At 39.2% G+C, this 21,109-nt stretch overlaps 2 protein-coding genes across 13 annotated transcripts in view; one reads left to right on the top strand and one right to left on the bottom strand.

Annotated features, from left to right (window-relative positions):
- The window catches only part of SYDE2 (synapse defective Rho GTPase homolog 2), a 28,644-nt gene extending 25,116 nt beyond the window's left edge, over positions 1-3,528 (top strand). The window contains exons 7-8 of one of the 3 annotated variants that reach the window (XM_051625108.1): positions 542-600; positions 1,196-1,270. In XM_051625108.1, the coding sequence (XP_051481068.1) occupies positions 542-552 (11 nt within the window). In that variant the 3' untranslated portion in view covers positions 553-600; positions 1,196-1,270. Of the gene's footprint in view, positions 1-541 lie in introns of all 3 variants that reach the window. The other 2 variants (XM_051625106.1, XM_051625107.1) reach the window with 2 other exon arrangements.
- A 4,903-nt stretch (positions 3,529-8,431) lies between these two features.
- The window catches only part of DNAI3 (dynein axonemal intermediate chain 3), a 28,899-nt gene continuing 16,221 nt past the window's right edge, over positions 8,432-21,109 (bottom strand). For 3 of the 10 annotated variants that reach the window (XM_051624999.1, XM_051624998.1, XM_051625002.1), the window contains 14 exons: positions 20,259-20,383; positions 20,067-20,156; positions 19,565-19,654; positions 18,505-18,633; positions 17,026-17,099; positions 15,506-15,653; positions 14,341-14,428; positions 13,191-13,321; positions 12,374-12,437; positions 11,822-11,940; positions 10,997-11,201; positions 10,511-10,602; positions 9,148-9,281; positions 8,432-8,610 (listed from right to left, as the gene is read on the bottom strand). In XM_051624999.1, coding sequence (XP_051480959.1) covers positions 8,604-8,610; positions 9,148-9,281; positions 10,511-10,602; positions 10,997-11,201; positions 11,822-11,940; positions 12,374-12,437; positions 13,191-13,321; positions 14,341-14,428; positions 15,506-15,653; positions 17,026-17,099; positions 18,505-18,633; positions 19,565-19,654; positions 20,067-20,156; positions 20,259-20,383 — 1,496 coding nt within the window. In that variant the 3' untranslated portion in view covers positions 8,432-8,603. Of the gene's footprint in view, positions 8,611-9,147; positions 9,282-10,510; positions 10,603-10,909; positions 11,202-11,821; positions 11,941-12,373; positions 12,438-13,190; positions 13,322-14,340; positions 14,429-15,505; positions 15,654-17,025; positions 17,100-18,504; positions 18,634-19,564; positions 19,655-20,066; positions 20,157-20,258; positions 20,384-21,109 lie in introns of those variants that run through there. The other 7 variants (XM_051625000.1, XM_051625001.1, XM_051625006.1 and 4 more) reach the window with 7 other exon arrangements.

Consider the following 21,109-nt stretch of genomic DNA (forward strand, 5'->3'; position numbering starts at 1 on the left):
CCCCTACATTTGATCTATCTGTAGATTGAGACAGCTCAATAATCGACATGTTGGGCAATGCTTCAGTTTCCGTATTTTTCCAGCTGAAAACAAGTAGTCCTTGTTCGGTTAGACCTTTTAATACTGGCAAGTTATTGTTAACCCATGGCCCTTCATCTTTATGGAGCACAGTCTAAACAGAAGGGCTTTTGTTATAGTAAGGTGTGTGTGGGGGGGGGAAGCAGTGATAGTTATTGCATGTTATTCTGCAAGACATGAAGTAAGACTAAAATCTGGAGAGATCTGTTGTGTGGACCCAAAGAGAGAAGCATGGGGCACATCTTGAAACTGAGCCTTTGTGCTTGTGTGTGAGGAGTCTTAACAAGGGTGGGTGAGATGAGGAACGGCCTGGGTTTGTGTGCACCATGCTTTGTGAAGGGGAATAGAAAGTCTCTGCTTCCAATTACAAGAAGTAATGGTCTGTTTAAAACGACAAGAAATTTTGCCACTCAGACATTTAATAGGCACAGGTCAGTAAAAAATTTTGTGCTGTTTACCATAGGAAGCTGGTAACAGTGGAGGAGACTGTTAATAACTTATGCTGTATAATGGTGAGCTCAGGTAACATGACCATGAAACCTGTTGTGAGTGTACATCTGACATGAGGTTCTGGCTGCTTAGAAAAATAATGCATAATGCAAATAAGCTTCTTTTAATAGCACAGAACACTAGGGCGAAAGAGAAACACAAAGTTCAACTCCTGCTGTGTCTTGAGCTTCTCTGGGTGTTTCTCTATGGTGGTATTTGTGTTGTGTTTTAACCTCTTTTGCTGTGCCTGCTTTCTGTTACTCTTTTAGTCTGGACAAAGCGTGTGAGCTGAGCTATTCCCTTTTCTTTGATTGAGAGCCAGATGGTGATTAACTCATGCAGTGAATTTAATCACTGCCCTGGGAGTTTATACTTCTAGACAGGCTTCTCTCCACTGTAGTTTGAATCTGGCATGAATCTTCAAAACAGAGCTTTTACAGTAGTTCTTCTAATTATTTTATATCAAACAGCAGCAGAAAACAAAGGAATGTTGGCTGCAAGCTTGCATGTATTCATGCATGCTGTTAGCGTGTGACGTTGCGGGAGGAGAGTGGGCATTGGTTGTAGACTTGTCTAGTTACAGTATGGATTCAGCTTTGGGTCTGGCTTAACTTCTCCTCTCTTCTAGTACGTCACTCGCCTGCCAAAGAACCATCACTTGTGAATGTATTTCCTGAGCACCTATCCTCCCTGAATTACCTGAGACCCAAGAGGCAGAGACCTCAGATGCTGAACCTGAGCAGTACCGAGATGTCTGGGGTGCTCAGACCAAGGCCAGCAGGTCTGGACAGCCCATCGAGCAACCGCTATGCTGGAGACTGGAGTAGCTGTGGGGAGAACTACCTCTTAAACCCAAAAGAGTGCCTGAGGGAAGCAGACTACGATGACGTCCCTTCAGAAGACACGGAGAGCGGGGATGACAGCAGCAAAGCTGAGGAGCTGCATGCCCCGGCTGGCCGGCCACAGCCCATCCCCAGGGAACGGGCATTCCAGAGCTACCTGACAATGCAGGCGATAGGCTCTGCAGGGGATCACACAGCAAACCTCAAAGACCTGCAGGAAAGTATTGATACTCTGATAGGAAACCTGGAAAGGGAACTCAACAAAAACAAGCTGAATATGAGCTATTAAATCCTGTCCTGCATGACATCTCCTCCTAGTGCCTCCGTGCCCCTCACTGGGCTGCCCACAGCCGTGTGAGGTGTGATGGTGCCCTTGGACACCTGTGGTAAGGCCAGGGCCTCCGTGCGCTAACAGAGTTAAAGCCATTCCGTTACATTTCTCCCTTTTTGTTAGACAGAGGTGATGACTTGATTCTGCTTTTGGAGACAACCTTAGAGACCATGAGGTAATTCCACATAGTGGCATTTCTCCCTAAAGATACTGTGCACTTCGGTGTTTTGGGCAACAGCTGGCAGGAGATAAAGCAACATCTCTGCTGTTGGTGGCAGCGTTACTCCTCATTCCTGAAACCCTAGCTCCGGTACAGATGTTCCTCTCGGATGAGGATAAATGCTGCTGGGCCTGAATTTTGCAGCATGGACTTCAGATAGACTTGTTTTACTATATATGCAATGGCTGCTATGAAAAATGCTTTATATATATATGTTATATTTATATATAAAGTTTTAATTGTACAAATATTAATGTATTCCTGTATTAACACTTTTCAATAATTATTTAAACAAGCAAAAATTAAATATTTTTCTAACCTTGTTTGTATATATCTATGTTTAAATGTGCATGTGTCTGTAGCCACCTTTGGAAAGGAGAGGTCTCTCAGAGTTATGAAATGTCCCTTTATCTACGAAGACATGTTCAGTGATGCCAGGATGAAGTTACCCCTTGGGTAGCACAGCATTTGACTTATGCACAGAAACAGGAGCAGAGAGAAGGCAGGGTAATCATTAATTTAAATGACCTTGTGTGTTGCAGAGGCATCAGTTTGCAGGTGTTGACTATTAACTCTCGCACACCCACCATGCTTTCTCTATTTTTTCTTATTTTTTTTTTTCCTTTTTGTTTGTTTGTTTTTATCCTCCATGTTTTTTCATATACAAGGAAGGTCTGGAAGGTATTTACTTTTCAAAAAATACTTCTGGTTTGTCCTTGTAACCTGTAAATTTATTTTTGATGTTTCAGTACCTTTTTTTTTTTTTTTTTTGTCTCCAGGATTTCCTATCTTTTTGTTGAGATACCTTAGTCTGGCTCATGGTAGTTAGATGTGTTTGAGCTCTCTCTGAAGAGCTGTGGCTCTGGAGATGTGTTACTCCTGGGAAGTTTGGATGCAATTGCAGTTCACTGTGACCTTACTAAATTCAGCTATCACTGTCTTCTCAGGTCATCTTTTATCTCCAGTCATTTATGGTGAGCAACTAAAGATTTCATGGTAAGGAAACACATTCTTGTTTAGTCCCTTTAACCAAAAGGAGCTACAGAGTCATTCACAGGGCAGCCCCAGTGCGGAAGGGCTGGACTTGAGCAGGTGGGGGTGAGAGAGTTGTGTGTTTTGGGAGGCCAAACACTGAATTGCTGTCAGCTGGCAAGGTAGAGCTTAATTCTCTTCCTCATTTTGGTACAATGCTGGCATCCTGCCATGGCTTTCCATTCACCCTGTGGGTAAGTGCTTTTCTGCTAGCCTGTACTTCCTTATATTGCTTAATTGAGGAGTTATTTATTTACAGTAGCAATGAATTAAGAATTGCTATGGCAAACTTCACCCCTCTTTTCTAAGGAATTATTTTAGCATGGTTTCAAATGGTTTATTCAATCTCATTAATTTATTTTTATAAGTGTTAAAAGATTCAAACCAATTATTGCAATATGATAATGTATGAAAATGTAAATTTAACCTGAAGCATTTATCAATAAATCAATGTATTTTTTTAAACTTTTATACCTACAGAATGTGCATACTTTTTAAACTATAAATTCTAAATAAAATTGGAATTAAGAACAAAATTTGACTAAGCCTAGTTAGTGATTATTTAAGCCTGTATAAGCTGATGCCATACATTTGTCCTGGCTGCACATATGAATTAATTCTAGAGAAACATTTAGCTTTGCAGAAGATGTTTTGTTCTGTTGTCTTTTCTAGATTGATCCAGCATTTCAGCCACATAATTTAAAAAAAACAGCAAATGAACCCCAAACCAAATACTACTCAATTTAAATCAGAAAGAAATCACATTCTGAGCAAGTTGTCAAAATAGAGTTGTGGCAGCATTTATTTTATTGCAGGATGCTGATGCTTTTGAACACAGGTTGGCTTTTGGACTGGGTGTGTAGATCTATTAGCAGTAGTTGAACGATGTTTGCATTTAAAGTTATTTAATAAATGGTATGCAAAGCTTTTGCTGTTTATAGTAACATAAATTATGTAAATGAACACATTTTGAGTAAGTGTAGGATTTTTCTACAGGAAGGTTTTGTAAATGCAGCAGTGCACTGCTCTCTCAGCTCTAATATTTTAACCTTGCAACAGGGAAAATTAATTATTTGATAAACTGTATTAATGTTAATCTAGTTAATTAAAATACAGTAAAGTATTGCTATTACTGAAATGAAACATTTGCTCTTAATCTAGTTAAACCTGTAGAACGTTTAGTATCTTAGAAATTGTCTTTTAATGAGACAGTTCCCAAGTGATGTTTTTTGTTGTATGTTTTTCCTTATATATATTCTTATTGATATTATATTTCATATAGTTTTATAATCTGGTCAAGCTGCATCCTTCTTAGGATTGCTACTGGTCCTTAAGGAAGAGGATTAATGTGGCAATTAATCTAGAACCACTAAATTGGGAGATTTAAAACAACTGGCTTCTACCAAAATAATAATGAACGTTTTTTATATAAAAGAGCAGCTTTGGGCTGTGTGTGCTTTGCAGAGTGGAGCTGCTGTTGAACCCTGTGGGCACAGCTGGCAACTTCTCTTACTGTTCTAGCCTGTGTTGTTGTCTTCCTGGTGTAACTCAGTTTGACATCAGGAGCAGTTCCTGTTCTGCAGGGGCTTTTACACTGCTAGAAGAGGTTAAATGCAGAGGGCAGAGCCAGCAGTTCAGTTCAGTGAGCTGATGTCCTTGAAGTGTATGGACTTCCTTCAGGTGTAACCTCTGCTTCCCAGGTAAAGAAAACAGCTGCAGGTGCTCTACAGAAGCCATTCCCAGGCTTGCACCAAAATCACATGCAAACAAATAATGATAGCCAAGTGTGGGATTTTCTGGTATTTTGAGGCCAGTGATGGTCCCATGTGGGGCTGGGTAGCAACCAAGAATTGTAGTGTGTGGTCTCCAGGGAAAAGCAGAAATGGATCATTAGGTCTGTTCAACTCTTTGCAATGGAATGCTAAGGATATAATACACTTAAGGTGAGTTCAGGAATGGACAAGGCCCATCCATAGAGTTTTAATCCATTGCTGTTTGTTTCAACAGAGTTGTCCAAGTGCTGCTTGGGCTGTGTGGCTGATGCAGCCATCACATTGAATTGCTTCTCACTGCTTTTCAGCTTCCTAAACTGGCTTATTGCAGGAGTGTGCAAGTGATGGTTAAAGGATTGTGTGGGATGTAGAATGGAGGGGGTGGCAGCATGACCTTGGGCTGGCTTAAGCTGCCGGGACCTACATCCTCAGAAACATTCAGATCTTTAGATCTTTCTTTCCCAAATGCATAACTCCTGTGGACGTTTGTTAATGCACCAAGCAACAAATGTAGCTGCAGCTTTTCAGATGTGTTCTAAACAGGAAAATGTCCCAAACAGAAGTAGATATCCAGGGGTTTTACAGAATAAATCTATAAATCTGATAAGCCGGACACACATCTGGTATTTCTGCTGCCAGATCTCAACCCTTTCACCTTCCTCCCCATCCAAAGTTACAGGGTTTTTTAACAGTAAAAATGTCCTTTTAAATTAGTTTGTATCTCAAATTATGGAGCTAGCAATAGTTGAAGGATGATTTTTTGGGGTGGGGGGAGGACTGGTGTTACACTTTAGTTTAGAAATGCTCTCCTATACAATGAGTTAACTATTTTCATTCTGTTTTTCAGAGCTGTGCAGGAAACTCTATAATTTGTTAGGCAAAAATTAACCTGGGAACAGTCTGCTATGAGATAAGACAAAGCTGATCCTACAGGTATTTGAACATTCAGGGTTTCATTAGAGAGGATAAAAGACCACAATGGGTTGTATAATCTCATGTCTCTGGTATTGTTCAGGAACAGAGATGAGGAGGAAAATGTCTCTCTGGAAAGCTACTCCATTTCCATTGGGGGATTGCTGCAGTTGCCCAGACTACTCTGCCTGGAAGAAGGAGGGGGACTGATGGACAGAGCCCTGATCTCCTGCTTCCTTGTCCTTGAGCAAGAAAAACTCAGCTGAAATCTGTTTGTCTTCTGGAATATTTCGTTAATCAAAACTCTCAAGAGTGCTGCTGTGGTGGAGAGCAAGATTCATGCTGAGGCTGCTGCCTCTTCTGGGTTGTAGTTACAGAGCTACAAGTGGATAGGAGACTTTCCAGGTAACTCATGACCACCATGTGGTTGATGCTAATGTACCTGTGGTTTGCAGCCCTGTTAATAAAAAAGTCTGTCAAAGATGATTTGAGGTCAGGTTCTAAGTAAGTCCAGGTCTGACAGCAGAGAGCTGAGCTTTTTTATTAGTCAGTTGTGTGATATTTACCTATCTGTGTGGGGCAGGTTGTTAGTTAAATATTGATTTAGCAGAGGAGCTGTTTTCTCTTCCTGTTTGAGCTCTGACTGCAAACAATGTGCTGCAGGTGGTAGGGATATGCTTGTTGAGTTTTCCGTGGTTTTATTTTAGAGGTAGTTTAATATGAGGGACAAGGTGTATTACTATAATATTTAAACTTCCAACTAACTAACAAAAAACTGTTTTTTGAATCAAGTTCTATCTAGTGGCACCAAACCTATCTTAAATCTGAAGTTCAATTAAAGTGGTAGAAGTACATTATGGGGAGATCCTGGCCCTAGAAAATCAAAGGGGCATGTTTTAACACAACCTAAAGCCCATTTGTAATGTTTATTTTGGGACATAGGAGGCTCACACTGCTCCTGTTTCCTATTCGGCTACACTTTGCCCTAATGAAGCAGAGCACTCAGGCTGGCTATCACTTCTCAGGCCAAGCTCCTCTCTGCAAATCCCCCTGTGTGTCAGTCTTCTTTTGTACTTTATTGTCTGCTGTGGCCATATGGACATTTGTTTGACAGGAGCCTGTGACCCTCAAAGGGTTTGAGTTGTGGAAAGAGTGAACTCACCCGTACAGAGTTTAATCTGTTGTCCTCTGGTAGGTTTAATTTCTGCTTGACAGGCTCTGCTCAGTTACACAGTGTCTGACCTGGTGCTTGAAACCAACCAGCCAGCAGAACTCTGCTTACAAGAGTAATCTCTGGATGGAGGGTGGACATTAGTGTTCATGAGCTGTTCCTCTTTTGCACTGGTAAATATTAAAACTTCTGTATAACACCATTTGATCTCTCTCAAGAGTTACTGTCTTTTGACAGAAATGCACACCTTTGACAGCCTCGGTGTGCTTGGTAAAAGCTGTTTGTGCTAAATAATACTGATTTCTTTGAAGGAACAGTATATTTTAATGGCTTTGGTGTTCGTTTTGTAAGCATTTGCCAGTCTTAAGTAACAATCATTTTCTGATCTGATGATGGTAAGTAAAAGTGGTTCAGCCTGCAAAGTTTGAAGTGTTTGTAGATAGTTTGTAGTCAGATCTGTGTATTTGGTTCAGCAGCCCCTGAACTTTGTTTAGTAATGTATATGATCCTCCCTTAGTGTATCAATGTATGGATTCAGCAGAGATACAAGGGGCTCCCCTATCCCTCCAAGTGTATTAGGTAATAAATACAAGACTTTATAGCATGGTGAATACTTGTTGTGGCTGCATTTAAGGGAACAGAACCAGTTTGCTGCTGTTGAGGGAACATTGATGTTGACTGCATAAGCAGAAGCATTATAGGGTGCCTCTTGTGTTGTGGCAGTCTTCTTGGGATAGCTCCTCTTGTACCTGGCTGCCTCTCTTCCCTGCTGGATTCCTGGTGTCTGCACATGCTATTGGAGGAAACAATTGCTCATGGAAGTTGTAGTGGGTAAAGCTAGCTAATGATGAAATCCGTTGTTCCTGTGCTTCATGAGCTGCATTGGCTCATTGATTTTTTTAAGAGCAATTCAGGGTCTGGTTTTGATTTAAAATCCTTTAGGTGAGAATGAAGCTTTTGCATAAGTAATCTCCTGTGTTACTCTGATTGTTGAGGCCATCTGAGGTGCCTGTGTGCTTCCCCTTCTCCCTGAGCCCCTGTGTGCTTGGGGACACGGGGCTGCACAAGGCACAGGTGAGCCGCCTTTGCTCTGGAATGCTGTCACCATATCAGGAAATGTTCAGGACATCTCAAGAAGACTCTACTGCTGTCCCTAAGATTTCAAGACCAGTCAGTACTTCAGGGATGAGGGCACACATGCTTGCTGGAGCTGAGCAGCAGAATTTGGGTGGCCAGTGTGAATGGAACTACCAGAGTAGAATGGCTTCCCCTCTGGTGGGAGCAGGTGGAAGTAGATTGGAGGCATGAATTTTGATACATTGGTTTGACCAGCTGAGTTGTGTTTAAGATTTTTACAGTTTATAGAGTCCTGACAGATGCAGAACTTTGAAAATTATTATTTAAACAGAATATTCATTATAACTCTTAGTGAAAGATAGTGGGGAAAGTGTGCCCAAAACAGTTGTTCTCTAACCAAATTGTGGGTAAACAAATGTATAAAGTTAATGAAACAATAATATCTTACTGCAAAATGCTTTATTTCTGAAGCTAAATATGTTCTGCTGAAATAAAGAGGTCCCAGAATAAAACGCTCACTGGTTCTAAAGTTGAGAATAGGCTCAAAACATCTGATGAGGAAAGTATTTCTTGTCCCTTTACTAGTCCTAAAAATGTTAGTATCTGCTTCTCCAAGTCCAGAACCACAGTATAGTCTCCATTTTCTTGCTCCTCCATTTTTCTTTTTTCTGTAGAGCAGTTATACTCTGAAGGAAAAACACACACCAGTTAAAGTTTGAATCTTGTATGTGACTCCATTGCTTTGCAATAAATAGGATCAGTGCTATCACAAATTAATGAAAATAGTTATGGCCTAGGGCTACATTAACTGAATTGTCATATTCTTGGTTGATTAGTTGGCATTATTAAACCATTGACCAAAGAATAGGTAAGCAAAATCCTTACATAAAGAATGGAAGGCTGGAGTCCCTCCTTGCTCAAAGGAGCAATGTTTATAGGAAATTTGCCAAAATATAACTTTCTGAACCAGCAACTGATGTAAAAAGAAAAGCAAATTCATAGTTGCTGTGTGTCCGTAGGCAGGAGTTTTCACTTGACCAAGAGCTGAACTCACATGAGGCAGGACCAACTATTCTACTCCTAAGAATTCTAAGTATGAAAAAGGAGCTGCTAAACTATTCTGATTATGTCCATCCTGATTTTTGAAAATTATAGGGGAAATCCCACCTGGAAAAACAGGTGCATTTTAAAGACCCAAATAAAGATTTCTTTGTATAACATACTGTTTTCTCCCTCTGTTCTTCCATATCTGTTTCAATTCTGTTTTGGCTTGAAGCTCTTGATACTCTTGCAACTCTTGCTCACAGTGATTCAGATACTTGACTTCTCTGTCAAAATATTCAAGTAAGTTGGCATCCTGTTAACACAATGAAACAGACACAGAACTATTGCTGATGATCTGAATGGTGGTATGAGTTTATCTATATCCAGATTATTTGCAGCAAAACAATATAAAGGTGAATGAAACCGATTGATTTTGGATACAAATGTGCATTGGGGTTCAACAGGTTTTATTACACTGACTTTGAGCAGATCATCCTTCAGGAACCCACACTGAATAACTAAACCAGTTTTAGGTTAGTGATTTCACTAAATCAGTCCAAATCCTCACTGACCCAACTTAAGGCACAAAGAAACCATAAAATACCATACTTCAGTGTTACACTATACATTTATCTGGTGTTCTGTGTTTTAGTTTTCATTACTCTTCAACAAGTTACTATTTTGCAGTAAATACTGCAGTTAGCACTTAGTTAGCTCCTATCTTGCTTTGGAGAAGCTACTTTTACTAAGATGAGGCTTCTGACCTAGTGTTATATTGCTACATCCTGTAGCTCTGCACACAGCAAACCTTTATGGGATGTTTGTAAACTATTTAAGTGCATACCTAAACAACTGAAAACGGGGATAGGACAGGAAGAAGATTCTGTGATGTAAAAATAACAGACAAGGTACCAGGCAAGACTTTGACTTGGAGGTGGTGAAAAAGAACAACTGAAAGTGATGTGGAAATAAAGACAAATTAAAACTCTTTCCATTGTTCCCACAGTGCTTTGGTATACATAGTCCTTATTTCAAATGGGAATGCCTGAGTGGTAGTGCTAATAACAGTTTCCAAAGTGTGCTTTAACTAAGCTAGAACCAGATACTAAGAGGTGTAAACTGAAGTGCCAAATTTACAGGAAAAAGATCAGCACAAATGTGGAAAAGAAGCTGTAAAGAACGAGAAATTCTGTATATTCATATAGCTATGCACTATATAGCATTGTTTTAATGCATGAAAGCAGGTGTCATTTTATGCACGTGGCAAAAAATACTGAACTCTTTACTGTGTTTTCATGTTGCCAGGTTGGAGCAGTGCAATTCTGCCAACTGTCACCCAGTTAGGGTGACACCCTTTAGGTGGCTCCTATCTGAGCTCTGTGCAAAGCCAGCTTTGCTACAGATGATCTTTGCAGAATATGACCATACTGGTCTCAAATTAACTGTCATCCATTTGAAGACAAGTTTTTCCAGGCAGGCCTGTTTCCGTGCTGGGCTTTTCAGGATAAAGTGTCACAGAGATAAACAAAAATTCTTACCAACCTCATTCTTTGGAGGGTCACTTAGTGACTGACAGATTTCCAAAACATGCAGTACTCCAAGGTCATCAGAAATGGCTAAAAAATGCTGCTTTGCTGAAAGGTATTTGACAAAAAGAAATTAAACAATCTAAATTCTAACAACATAAACTTCCACCCAAACAGAGCTACAGAGTACTTATTTTTGTACTGGTCTTTTTAGTTTGTTGTTCACTGCAGCAAAAAGGCAGCTTTATTGCTCTCGCATTTTCTTAACAAATTAAATTTACTTGAAAATTTATACTTTTTCAAGGTTTTTTTTAATTAATTGTTTTAATTTGCTTTATGCCGTGGTTGTACACTTAGAATTGATGTATGCATTTTTGTACATATAGTGAAGTGTTAAATTAGTAGGAGTATGTACTTAAGATCATCTGTAAAAAGATGTGTGCCTGTCATGGGCCATTTTGCAAAGAGGGTGGCTCACGAAGTGCAGTCACCATCAACATACGTGAGGCAGTCCAGGGGCTGATGAAAGTGATCTTTGATTTGGAGATGTTCTGGAAATGAGATGGCTCATGAGTTTTCTTCAGTAAGTCCCAAATGTCTATGTTCCCGTCGTCTCTGCCAATGAAGAAAACTCCTGGTCTTGTTAAGGACCAGTGTCCCACAGTGTTTCTTCCAGCAGAGCAGCTTGATTTAAGGATTGGCCCATTCTTGATTTGTTTGGAAACAAATGATAGGCACAACAATCAAACAGTACTATGTATTAATTGCTAATAATCTCCTATAATTTAAGAATCTTTACAATTTATATGATCCTATTACAAAAACTATATCAATGGCAATCTTGCTGGGAAAGTGACAAAAAGTGGTATCTCACTTTCAGTCTCTTAAGGTAATCTATCTGCTTGTAAAATCTGTGATCTTGAGATTTTGCCAGGTGCAGCTAACCTGGATTCCTATGTGAGAGGAACTAAAAAAAAAACCTCCCAGATGATGTCTTCAGATGATGAAAAGACTGCATCCTCAATAGAAGTTCTTTAGACCTGTTTAGCACATGCTGCCTTTGCTCTCCAGTTCCCCTAGCAGCAGAAATAATTTCTTGAGGAGCTACAGTTTTTACAAGGTTGGAATTGAAGAAGCTCACTTCATTTTTTCTGTAAAAGGCAAGTTTACCAAGCTACTTCTCAAATAGTTTTCTTATACCAAATTGCTTTCTAAACTCTGAAGCTTTGTGATTTACAAACATTTCTGAAAATCCAGATTCTGAAGCTATTATAGTTCTGTCTTGTATATTTATCAGTAATGTTACAGCTGTGTTAAAGTGGCTTACGGTAACCCCTTCTTTCCAAATGGCAAAATTCTGGTCTCCAACACTTAGAATGATGTCTTCAAAAAATGGAGATCTCTGGAGAGTGTTGATAGTTTTAGTGCTGATGGTGTATTTCTGACCTAATGGAATGCAAAAGGCAGTTAGCTGTAACAAGGGTTTAGTGATTGTCTTCCCAATGGGAGTTACACAGGGGAAACAGGAGCAAAGGATCCAGCACTGGCTTCAAAGATAATAGCCTCTTTTTTTGTTGTTGTTCGTAAGGTATTGCAAGGTATTTGGAATTGCCACAAATCTAGTTATTGTGAAGTGTGACTTCAGTGATTTGTGCCACCAAGTACGTGGCAATGCACCTGTCATACTGGGGAGTGCTTTTGCTGTTCTGTCACGAGAGCTGAACTGCATACACTGTGGGGCTGCACAGCTGAATCCTGGTGTCATCAGTGAGATAGACTATTATAGCAGATGAGCAAGAACCTTAGAAAGGCAGAGTACAAGTGGAAATATTTTAAAGTTAGTGCTTTATTAGGGTTCATATTAGGGTTTTTTACTTACAAACTTGCGTTGCCGAATCACTGTGAATTTCAGTTTTCCAGTCGGAATAAATAATTTCTCCATCCTGTGATGCCAAAAAAATTAAGTAAATGCATTTAATATTACATATGCTCTGAGTAAATTAAAATGAAAGTTTTCTGCCCGTGACTGAAAGAACACTAACATTTTGGATCAGCATTTTTCAGTCATTGTATTGCCAAAACAGCTTTACTTACCATGGTGTGTTTAGGCAGTCCCTCCTACAGAATTAGGTGCTCAATTTTTACAGTTCATGCTTTGCTCCAGTATTTGGGGAAAAGGTGACCAGAAGCAAAAAGGTATCTAGAATCCAAATTTTCATTTCCACGTGAACTCAAAACTTGGAAAGATTTTTGAATTTTAGTTAGGTAGGGTAGCTAGAGGGCTTTGAAGAGCTGGGACTCCCTACATTGGAAATAAGTTGTGGGGAAAACTGTAGTATCATTTTCACCTGACATTTGGGGAGACACTAAAAACATGTTACTAACCTTATGGGTTCTGGAATAAGGAACTACTGTTTGGTTCCTGATGGCAGGTAGTTAAGTTCAATATATTTTGGAAATGTCTTTTGAATAAGGGTTCATAGTCTACCAAGTATTGGGGGTTTATTATTATTTTAAGTATGTAGCTCAATGCATTAAAATAGGAATAAAATGTGGGATGTCTGAAAAGATCTATGTAGCTAACACCTGAAAAAAACGTGCAAGTCCATACATTTTTGAAAACTCTTCTTTAACTGTTCAGTCTTTTGGTTATCTTGGATTCACATTTTCATTCGTAATCTATAATTTTCGCTTACTTCAGTTCCAAGAAAGAAGTTGGTGGAGAAATTCTCTAGCACTTTCAGATTTTTGCTTGAAGAAGTACTTATCTCTGTATATGGGCTGTCTTTGCCAGGCACTTCTAGTTTTCTCAGAGCTTGCTTCTTCTCTGGGAAACAGTAGGGATATGTCTACTTATTATACACTGAAATCTATCAGGCCAAAGAAATCCTTTGTCATACAAAGGTAGTTCATGGATAAAGGAAATTTCAAGGAGAGATGAAGAAAGACTGCCAAGTGAAGCAGCAGTGCTGCAGTCTTAATCTCTCCTTGAAATTCCCTTTATCCATAACTGTTTCCTGGTGGAATCTCCCCATTGCTGCAGCTGCTCTGAGGTCAGTGCTTCCCGTTCCCAGACAACAACTTGAGGTAGCACCATTCTGTTCTTCACCAGTTTTACACAGCATCCCTGTCTGTGTGGGAACTGCCCTTTCACATCCCCCCCTTAGCTGCTGCTAAAATTTCTGCTCCATGGAATGCTACAACCACCTCCTACAGTCTGAGGGATTAGTGGTATGATCCTGCAACAAAGTACCATAATAAGAACTGATCTACTATGGAATGTGAAGTGCTAACTTCCAAAGAGTGACACTTCTATCCAAAGTACTACAGAAATACCTGCAATATATATTGCTACTCCAGGATTATTTTTCTAAAAACTATTCTGTAAGGGCTGAAAGGACACACTGTTTCAGGAATAAGGAGAATGGGTGGGGGCTGTGAGGCAGGCAGGCACTGGCACAGGTTGCTCAGGGAAGCTGTGACTGCCCCCTCGCTGGAAGAGCTCAAGGCCAGGTTGGATGGGATTTTGAGCCACCTGGTCTAGTGGGAGGTGTCCCTGCCCATGGCAGGGGGTTGGAAGTAGATGATCTTTAAGATTCCTTCCAACCCAAACCATTCTGTGATTCTGTGACCTGCATGGGCTACTAATTGAAACCTGGCAGTGACTGCAGGCACAGACCTGCTCTTCTGTGTTCAATACATGTGCATATCTTTGCAGTCAATACCAGTATATTTAGGAAACCTTTTTCCCCAGATGCATTTTGTTACTCAGCTTTCATTTTGTATATACTGAAATACAAGCTTTCTAGAAACATTTTTCCCAATAAGGTGTAATAAAAGTATTACCTGAGATTTTGTAATGGTAAAGCAGTTCCCTAACAATAATTCTCATGGGACCACGCTCTGTGTTGGTATCACTTTCGCAGAGGTTTATCTGTTCAGAAAAAAAATAATTTGCTTATTTGTTTGGTAGAACAAGAGGGAATGGCTTCAAGCTGCAACAGGGTAGGTTTAGACTAGACATTAGGAACATTTTTTTTTCCCCAGAAAGAGTGGTTAGACACTGGAATAGGCTGCCCAGGAAGGTGGTTGAGTCACTATCCCTGGATGTGTTTAAGTGTCATTTGGATGTGGTGTTGGTGGATATGGTTTAGGGGAGAACTTTGTAGAGTAGGGATGATGGTTGGACTCAGTGATCCCAAGGGTCTTGTCCAACCTGAATAGTTCTATGATTCTATGATTCATTTTGTCAGATCTTTGAGGTACAAGACAAAATTACTTTCTGCTGCAACGAAAAAGGTTGGTTTCCGTTTGCAATATGTTTGTAATACTCTACAAATAGTATTTGCAGCCTCATGTGCAAGCACAGAGAAAATTCAAACCTGTGCTTTCTCTTGTCATTTGTTCACTGTAAGGATTTTGCCATGTTTCTAGGAAAAAAAAAACAACAACAAAACAAAAAAAACCAACCAAACAAAAAAAAAACACACACAAAAAAAACCAAACCACATCCAGTGGTCATGCCTGTTCAACAGTTGTGCCAGCTACAGCTATTCTGAGCAGCACAGATCAGCAGGTTCAAAATTACTTTTTTTTTTTACTTAACAGTTTATTTTCAGCCTCACTTTTTTCACCAACTGCTATGATAATTTTAATCAGACTGGTGCCAGTAATTATGTTTCTGTTGACCATGACCATGTTTCACAGTTTGGAACCCACTGAGATAGACAGCACAGCAGCTGAAAAGGTTGACAAGAACTTACACTATTAATACAACTATTTTTGCACCTATTGCAGTTTTTAAGAGGCAGTCATGCTGTTTCTTGTGAGTTAGCTTTTCAAAATGTGTTTTATTGAAGATTCAGAGGAATGTTGAAGTCTTTCATAATCAGAAGAAAATTCAAAAGGAAGTCACAATTTGCTGGAAAAATTAAAGACTTGGGAAGCAAAAGAATCAATTTCTATAGAGTTCTAGTACTTGATCCTTCTATTCTAGATTTGTGTGTAGTACCTTTATGAGAGGTTTCCAGTAGAGATCTAGCTGCTTAGAAGTATCTGGAAGATTGAGGGGCTTACAAAAAGCTTCCTCCTCTCTAACTTTCTCATTTAGAGGTTGTTCAGGAAGTTTGGTGGCTGGAACATCCCAAAATAATATGGAGCTGCAAAAATGATTATATAATATTATTCCCTGTTTCAGTTTCAGAGTCAGATATATGCTTTTAAAGACATTTTTTGGTCTTTTGTCTTCAAACTTTGCTTAGCAATAGAGACTCTGAAGAGCAGACAAATGCTAGATACTTAGTTGCTCCTTATGTAAGTGATGGCATATGTTGACTTTCACCAGTTGTTAACTGTACTAAAGCAGACAGATAATATTAATACTGTTTGCTTATGTAAACTTAGTAGGTGAAGTTACTGGCACTACCTGGGTAAAATTCCTGGATGCTCAGAGAACTGGGCATAATTCTCCAGCAGGTAATCTAGTAATCCAAATCAAAGATCATTCCCAGTTCTTGTGTGTAGCAATTTGTTTGCTGACATTCAAGGCAAATGGTCCTACTCACTTGAACCTGTCATCTCACTGGAGTTTTCAGCCCTGTTTGTTCCTGTTGCTCTACCCTGGACATTCATGCACAGATTTGATACAGACAAAGATAACTTTCCCCACTGCTGACATCTCTTTCCCTTTTCTAACAGGAGTTACTCGAGGCCTGCACTCCCTGGATGACATTACAGAGATTCTCCTGCTTTTATTTTAGATTAATACTTTTAATTTGGAGCCCTTGTGTGTGAGTACTTTAAATTATTTCTTTCACATATATTACTTAAATTACACTGCAGATTTATTAACAAGTGTATTTTCAGTCATTCTTCTTGCTTGTTATTTTTATGTCTTTGTTTTCAATTAGGAAAAATAACGTTGTAACATTACCAAATTTTTCTGCCTCTGACCCTCCTTTTGATGTAACTACCAAATATGTGATTGAGCCCAGCCATGCAGCCTTGAAGCCTTAAGCTTGTTGCCATCATGAAAGCTAAAGATTTATTTCCAAGTTTTGCATTCTGTCACCTTGCCTTTTACACAGGATAATATTTACTCAATATTTAGTCCACAAAAGAGGAGATTCATAAAGAACAATTTTTCCAGCTAAGTCTCCAAATTTAAATATAGTTTACAGTATTTCTTTGGCCTCAAAATCATTAATAACTTTTTTTGTGCAAAAGTCACATAATCAATGTAAGTGTGGTGTTATGGCTCCTGATGCCCATGCGTGTGTGACCAACACACTGCTTAAGGTATACACAGAGTATGAATGTATACATGTAAGGTTAATGAACCCTTAATGCCATTGCTGTAAAGGGCTTAACTGGCCAAGAGCTTGAGGTGCTTATCTTCTGCATACAGAATTTCAGCTATTCAGGATAAGCTGATAGGAATCCAGGAGTGTGCTAGTTAAATCATGGAGCACACTTGATAAAGCTTTCCAAAGGAAACTGGAAGTCGTCTTGTAGGGTGTGTGTTGTATGTACCAATCAGGGGAGCAGGTTACAAACTGCATGCAAATTTCAGCTCTGTTTTCAGAAGTAGCATCCTTTTGGTTGTCCTAAAAATAACAGTAAAATTATTACAGGGAGAGTAGATGATGAGAGACAACAATTACACTTTTCTAAGTACTTCAGCATATAAAATGAGCTTCTAGAAATTAAGTCACTGCTTCTGCTTGGGTAAGATTTGAGAATTGGAGCTTGTAGTTATACAGTCAAGACATTTTACAAATGTTCTTCAAGTGAAGTGGCACCAGCTTTTCCAGCTAGGCACCTAAGACTCTAAATTAAGTTAGCAGGGTAGATACTTGCTGGTACCACTGCAAGTCAGGTCCTTCTTAGGTTGTCATGTTTGTAACTTTTTTATCCAGCTTAACCAAAGAGCAAATAATTTATCTGAAACAGTTAAGTGTAGTGGGAGTGATGTATCTTTGCCAAATTTACACTATGGGTCATCTCTCTTTAGTGATCACTCAGATGGACTATACTGTAGGATGGTAGTGGTACTTCAAAGGTTAATTATTAATAGTTTGTGTTTGTGGGGTTTTGCACATGTTATAGTACTTATAATTTACAGAGTAGTCATTATTTTATACCAAATTTGTTTTAATTTATTCAGAAAAATAAAGGAAAGGGATAAGGGAGAAACAAGTGATTCTAGGTTATGCCTTCTTAAAATAGAATTTCCAGGATATGCAAGGTATATATTTTTGGCCAAAACTGTACTTAGCAACCATGTGCTAAAGTTTCAGCTACGCTTTTTTTTTTTTTTTTTGGCCAAACCCTGCTCTTGTTTTCATTCCTGGGTTGCTTACCTGGAGTCACAACAGTAGTCTCACAAGCATGCAAAACTGGATTAGGTTCTGAATATAACTTTGAATACCTTTTCATTGATATGTAGTACTAAACTGCTGATGTTAGGAACTGTGTCATAAAAACTGCCATGCTGTCCAAAGGCTGACAAACATTCCATGTTTATATAGCAAAAAAGTATGTCCCAGTACTTGTTGCTAAATACTAACAAAGTGATTCCTTTGTCAGTGTTATTTATCAAGCACAGGTTTCCTGTATCTGTTATTCCAGATAAACATGAAAACAACTTTCTTTTGCCAAGGTTCAGGCTCAGACTCCCCCATCCAAACAAGAAAAACAACAGTAGAATTTTGCTATCCAATCCTTTTCTTCATGTTTTAAATCTGGTACCAATTAGTATCCATGGGTACTACTGTACCATAATTTAATTATGAGCAGATTCATATCAGGTTGAGAACACAGCACAGTTGTAAAGCACAATGAACAGAAGAGGTGGCACCAGATTATTTAATATTTAGAAAATGCAGTGAGAAATAATGAAGGCTATTAGAAATAATTGGATCTTTAATATTTTATCTTGAGTTTACACGGATTTCTGAGGTACTGATTAGGAAAACAATAAAAAGAACAAAAATGAGTTGTGAAACTCACCTCAGAATAGCTTGGCAGCCAATGCATATCTGTTACTGGCTTTTTATGGCTATATCGTATGGAAGAGACTGCGCAGTATCTCACCAGAGGTGGCTTTGTGCTGCTCTGCTGGACTTGGGTAAGAGATGGCTAGAAATGTTTTAAAAAGAGAGATCTTTTTTCCAGGGTGTGTAGTGGTAGGATGAGGGGTAAGGGTGTTAAGGTGGAAGAGGGTGGATTTAGGTTAGACATTAGGAAGAAATTTAGTGTGAGGGTGGTGAGGCACTGGCACAGGTTGCCCAGGGAGGTTGTGGATGCTCTCACCCTGGAGGTGTTCAAGGCCAGGTTGGATGGGGCCTTGAGCAACCTGACCAGGGAGGTGTCCCTGCCCATGCAGGGGGGTTGGAACTAAGTGATCTTTAAGGTCCCTTCCAACCCAAACCATTCTATGATCTTAGTGTATTTCCAAAATACAATAGTAGACTTGTCAAAGAAAAAAGGTTACTTTCCATAATAATAATTTATTCACATATTTCAGATCAGTTTATAGAATTTTCTAGGGGTCTAATCTGGAAAAAAATGGAAAGCATTGAAACAAGCCTTTGGCTATGAAGCTCTAAAAAGAATGCCAACATGCCTGCACAGGCGCACACACATCCACTGATGTTATTAATTCCTCCTCTGCTCCTAGGTCTCTCTTTTGCTTATCCTCCTTATAGTCTCCTTCCGCTGAAATCTGCTTCTCAGCTTCCAAGCTACCTTTTTTCTGTCCATAAACTTTCAGAATAATTTTCAGTATTATATTCAGCAACAAACATTATACATATTTGATAGACTTCATAAGGCAGAAGTTGAGTATATGTTGGTGCCTATTAAAGAACAGACTTATTGAAGCCCAAGCTTCAATAGATTGTGATAATGGATTTATTTAATTAACTCCTTCCAGTCTCTCATTGTAATGATTTATCCCCTTTTAAGCTGGGATATCTTCACCCATTTTCCCCCACTGACTTGCATTCTAACTTTGCCTCTCTTCACCCAAGACGTTGTGCTGCACTATATTTAGAACCGAAGCATTCACCGTACTAACAGCTGACATCTTTGTTCCATCAGCAACACTTTTTTCACTTTGCAGCTTTTCTTCATGTTGAGAAATATCCCACAGTACAATCTACAATGAAAAATGACTGTATTACAAATTATTTCATTCTTTATATTGATCTGCATTTTTTCAGTTACAATTCATGAGGGTGTGGGGAAAAATGAAGAAATTAACTCTGTGCACTAGAACTGATGATGTCTTAAGTTTTTCCTCTTCAGTTGAAAGACTGCACTTGACTCAAAAAACTCTTTACAGCTTGACCTATTTATCAGTACTGCAAATAAGCAGCATACAGTAGTGGCTCAGCTGTGGAATAACCAGGCACAACTGCAGTACAGGATGAGTGGATTTCTGAGACCACGATACCTGTCTTGTGACACTATGTGCTATTATTGATGTTGAGTACATCTCTTCAGCCTTATTTTTGTACTGTAAGAAAATACAGAAATAACGAATTTTATTCTCAAACTAAGAGTATCACCTGTCCATTGATGCAGCCACCAGCAATGATATTTGGATCTCTTGGACTGAATTGAAAGCAGTAAATGTCTCCAGGGCACTCCAATACTAACTAGAAAGAAGAAAATAAAACAGGTGAGAAATACAGTCACAATGATTGTTTTTTCTCTTGTTATATAAGCACTTGGCATATTTAAGAATCCTGCTTAAATACCTGAGGGTGGATAGGGTCAAAAAAACTCCAAAAAAGTATTGCTGATTTCTGCATCAATGATTTATCAGGAAGGTTTGCTTGCTCTTCATAAGAAAGTTGCTGTCTTACTGACACTGCTATAATCCCTGATTGAGAGACAAAATTAATTTTCTCAGAAGAGACAATTCAAGTTTCCACATGCTATTAATTATTCTAAACTACTTACATTTACACCTTCTGAATACAGTGCAAAAAAAACCCCAACCCAACCATGTATCTATATTTTCCCTTTTACAGATCAACTTTGAGGTATTTATTTTCGCTGCTTAGGAATAAATTATTTAGCAATGAGTTGTTAACCCAAGGATCAGGATAAAATTCAACTTTTCTGGTACTACTCCTTCATGGTATAATACTGCACGTGAAATGATGTGACAGGCATAGAGTCCTGGTCACCCATTATGAAATCAAATCTTTTGTAGCTGAATTAATTTCCTACACAGGCTGCAGTATTGGCCATCATGCTGTGCAGCTGGGACATTTATGTATAACTGAGCTAGGCTTAAAGGCACAATTGTGTAGAGCAGTAATCCACGGCAGGGAGTAGGAGGAGACATTCAGTATGCCTTGTGATGCTCCCTAGCACTCAGCAGAGCCATGTCCCATTGGGGCTCTGACGTTCCTCCCAGGTGACTGGCATGCTACAATAACCACAGGGAGATCAACTCTGGTGTGCAGAGCCCCCAGAAGGACCTGGCACGGTTGCAGCCCTACTTAAATGAGCCTCATAAGGGAGAAATTTCCCTTTCCTATGATCTCCGCTTATATGTTAGTATGAGGGACTTTGCATGGCCTGTCTGAACTCTACCAAG

This window comes from Apus apus, chromosome 7 (genome assembly GCF_020740795.1).
Source record: "Apus apus isolate bApuApu2 chromosome 7, bApuApu2.pri.cur, whole genome shotgun sequence".
Classification (NCBI taxonomy): domain Eukaryota; kingdom Metazoa; phylum Chordata; class Aves; order Apodiformes; family Apodidae; genus Apus; species Apus apus.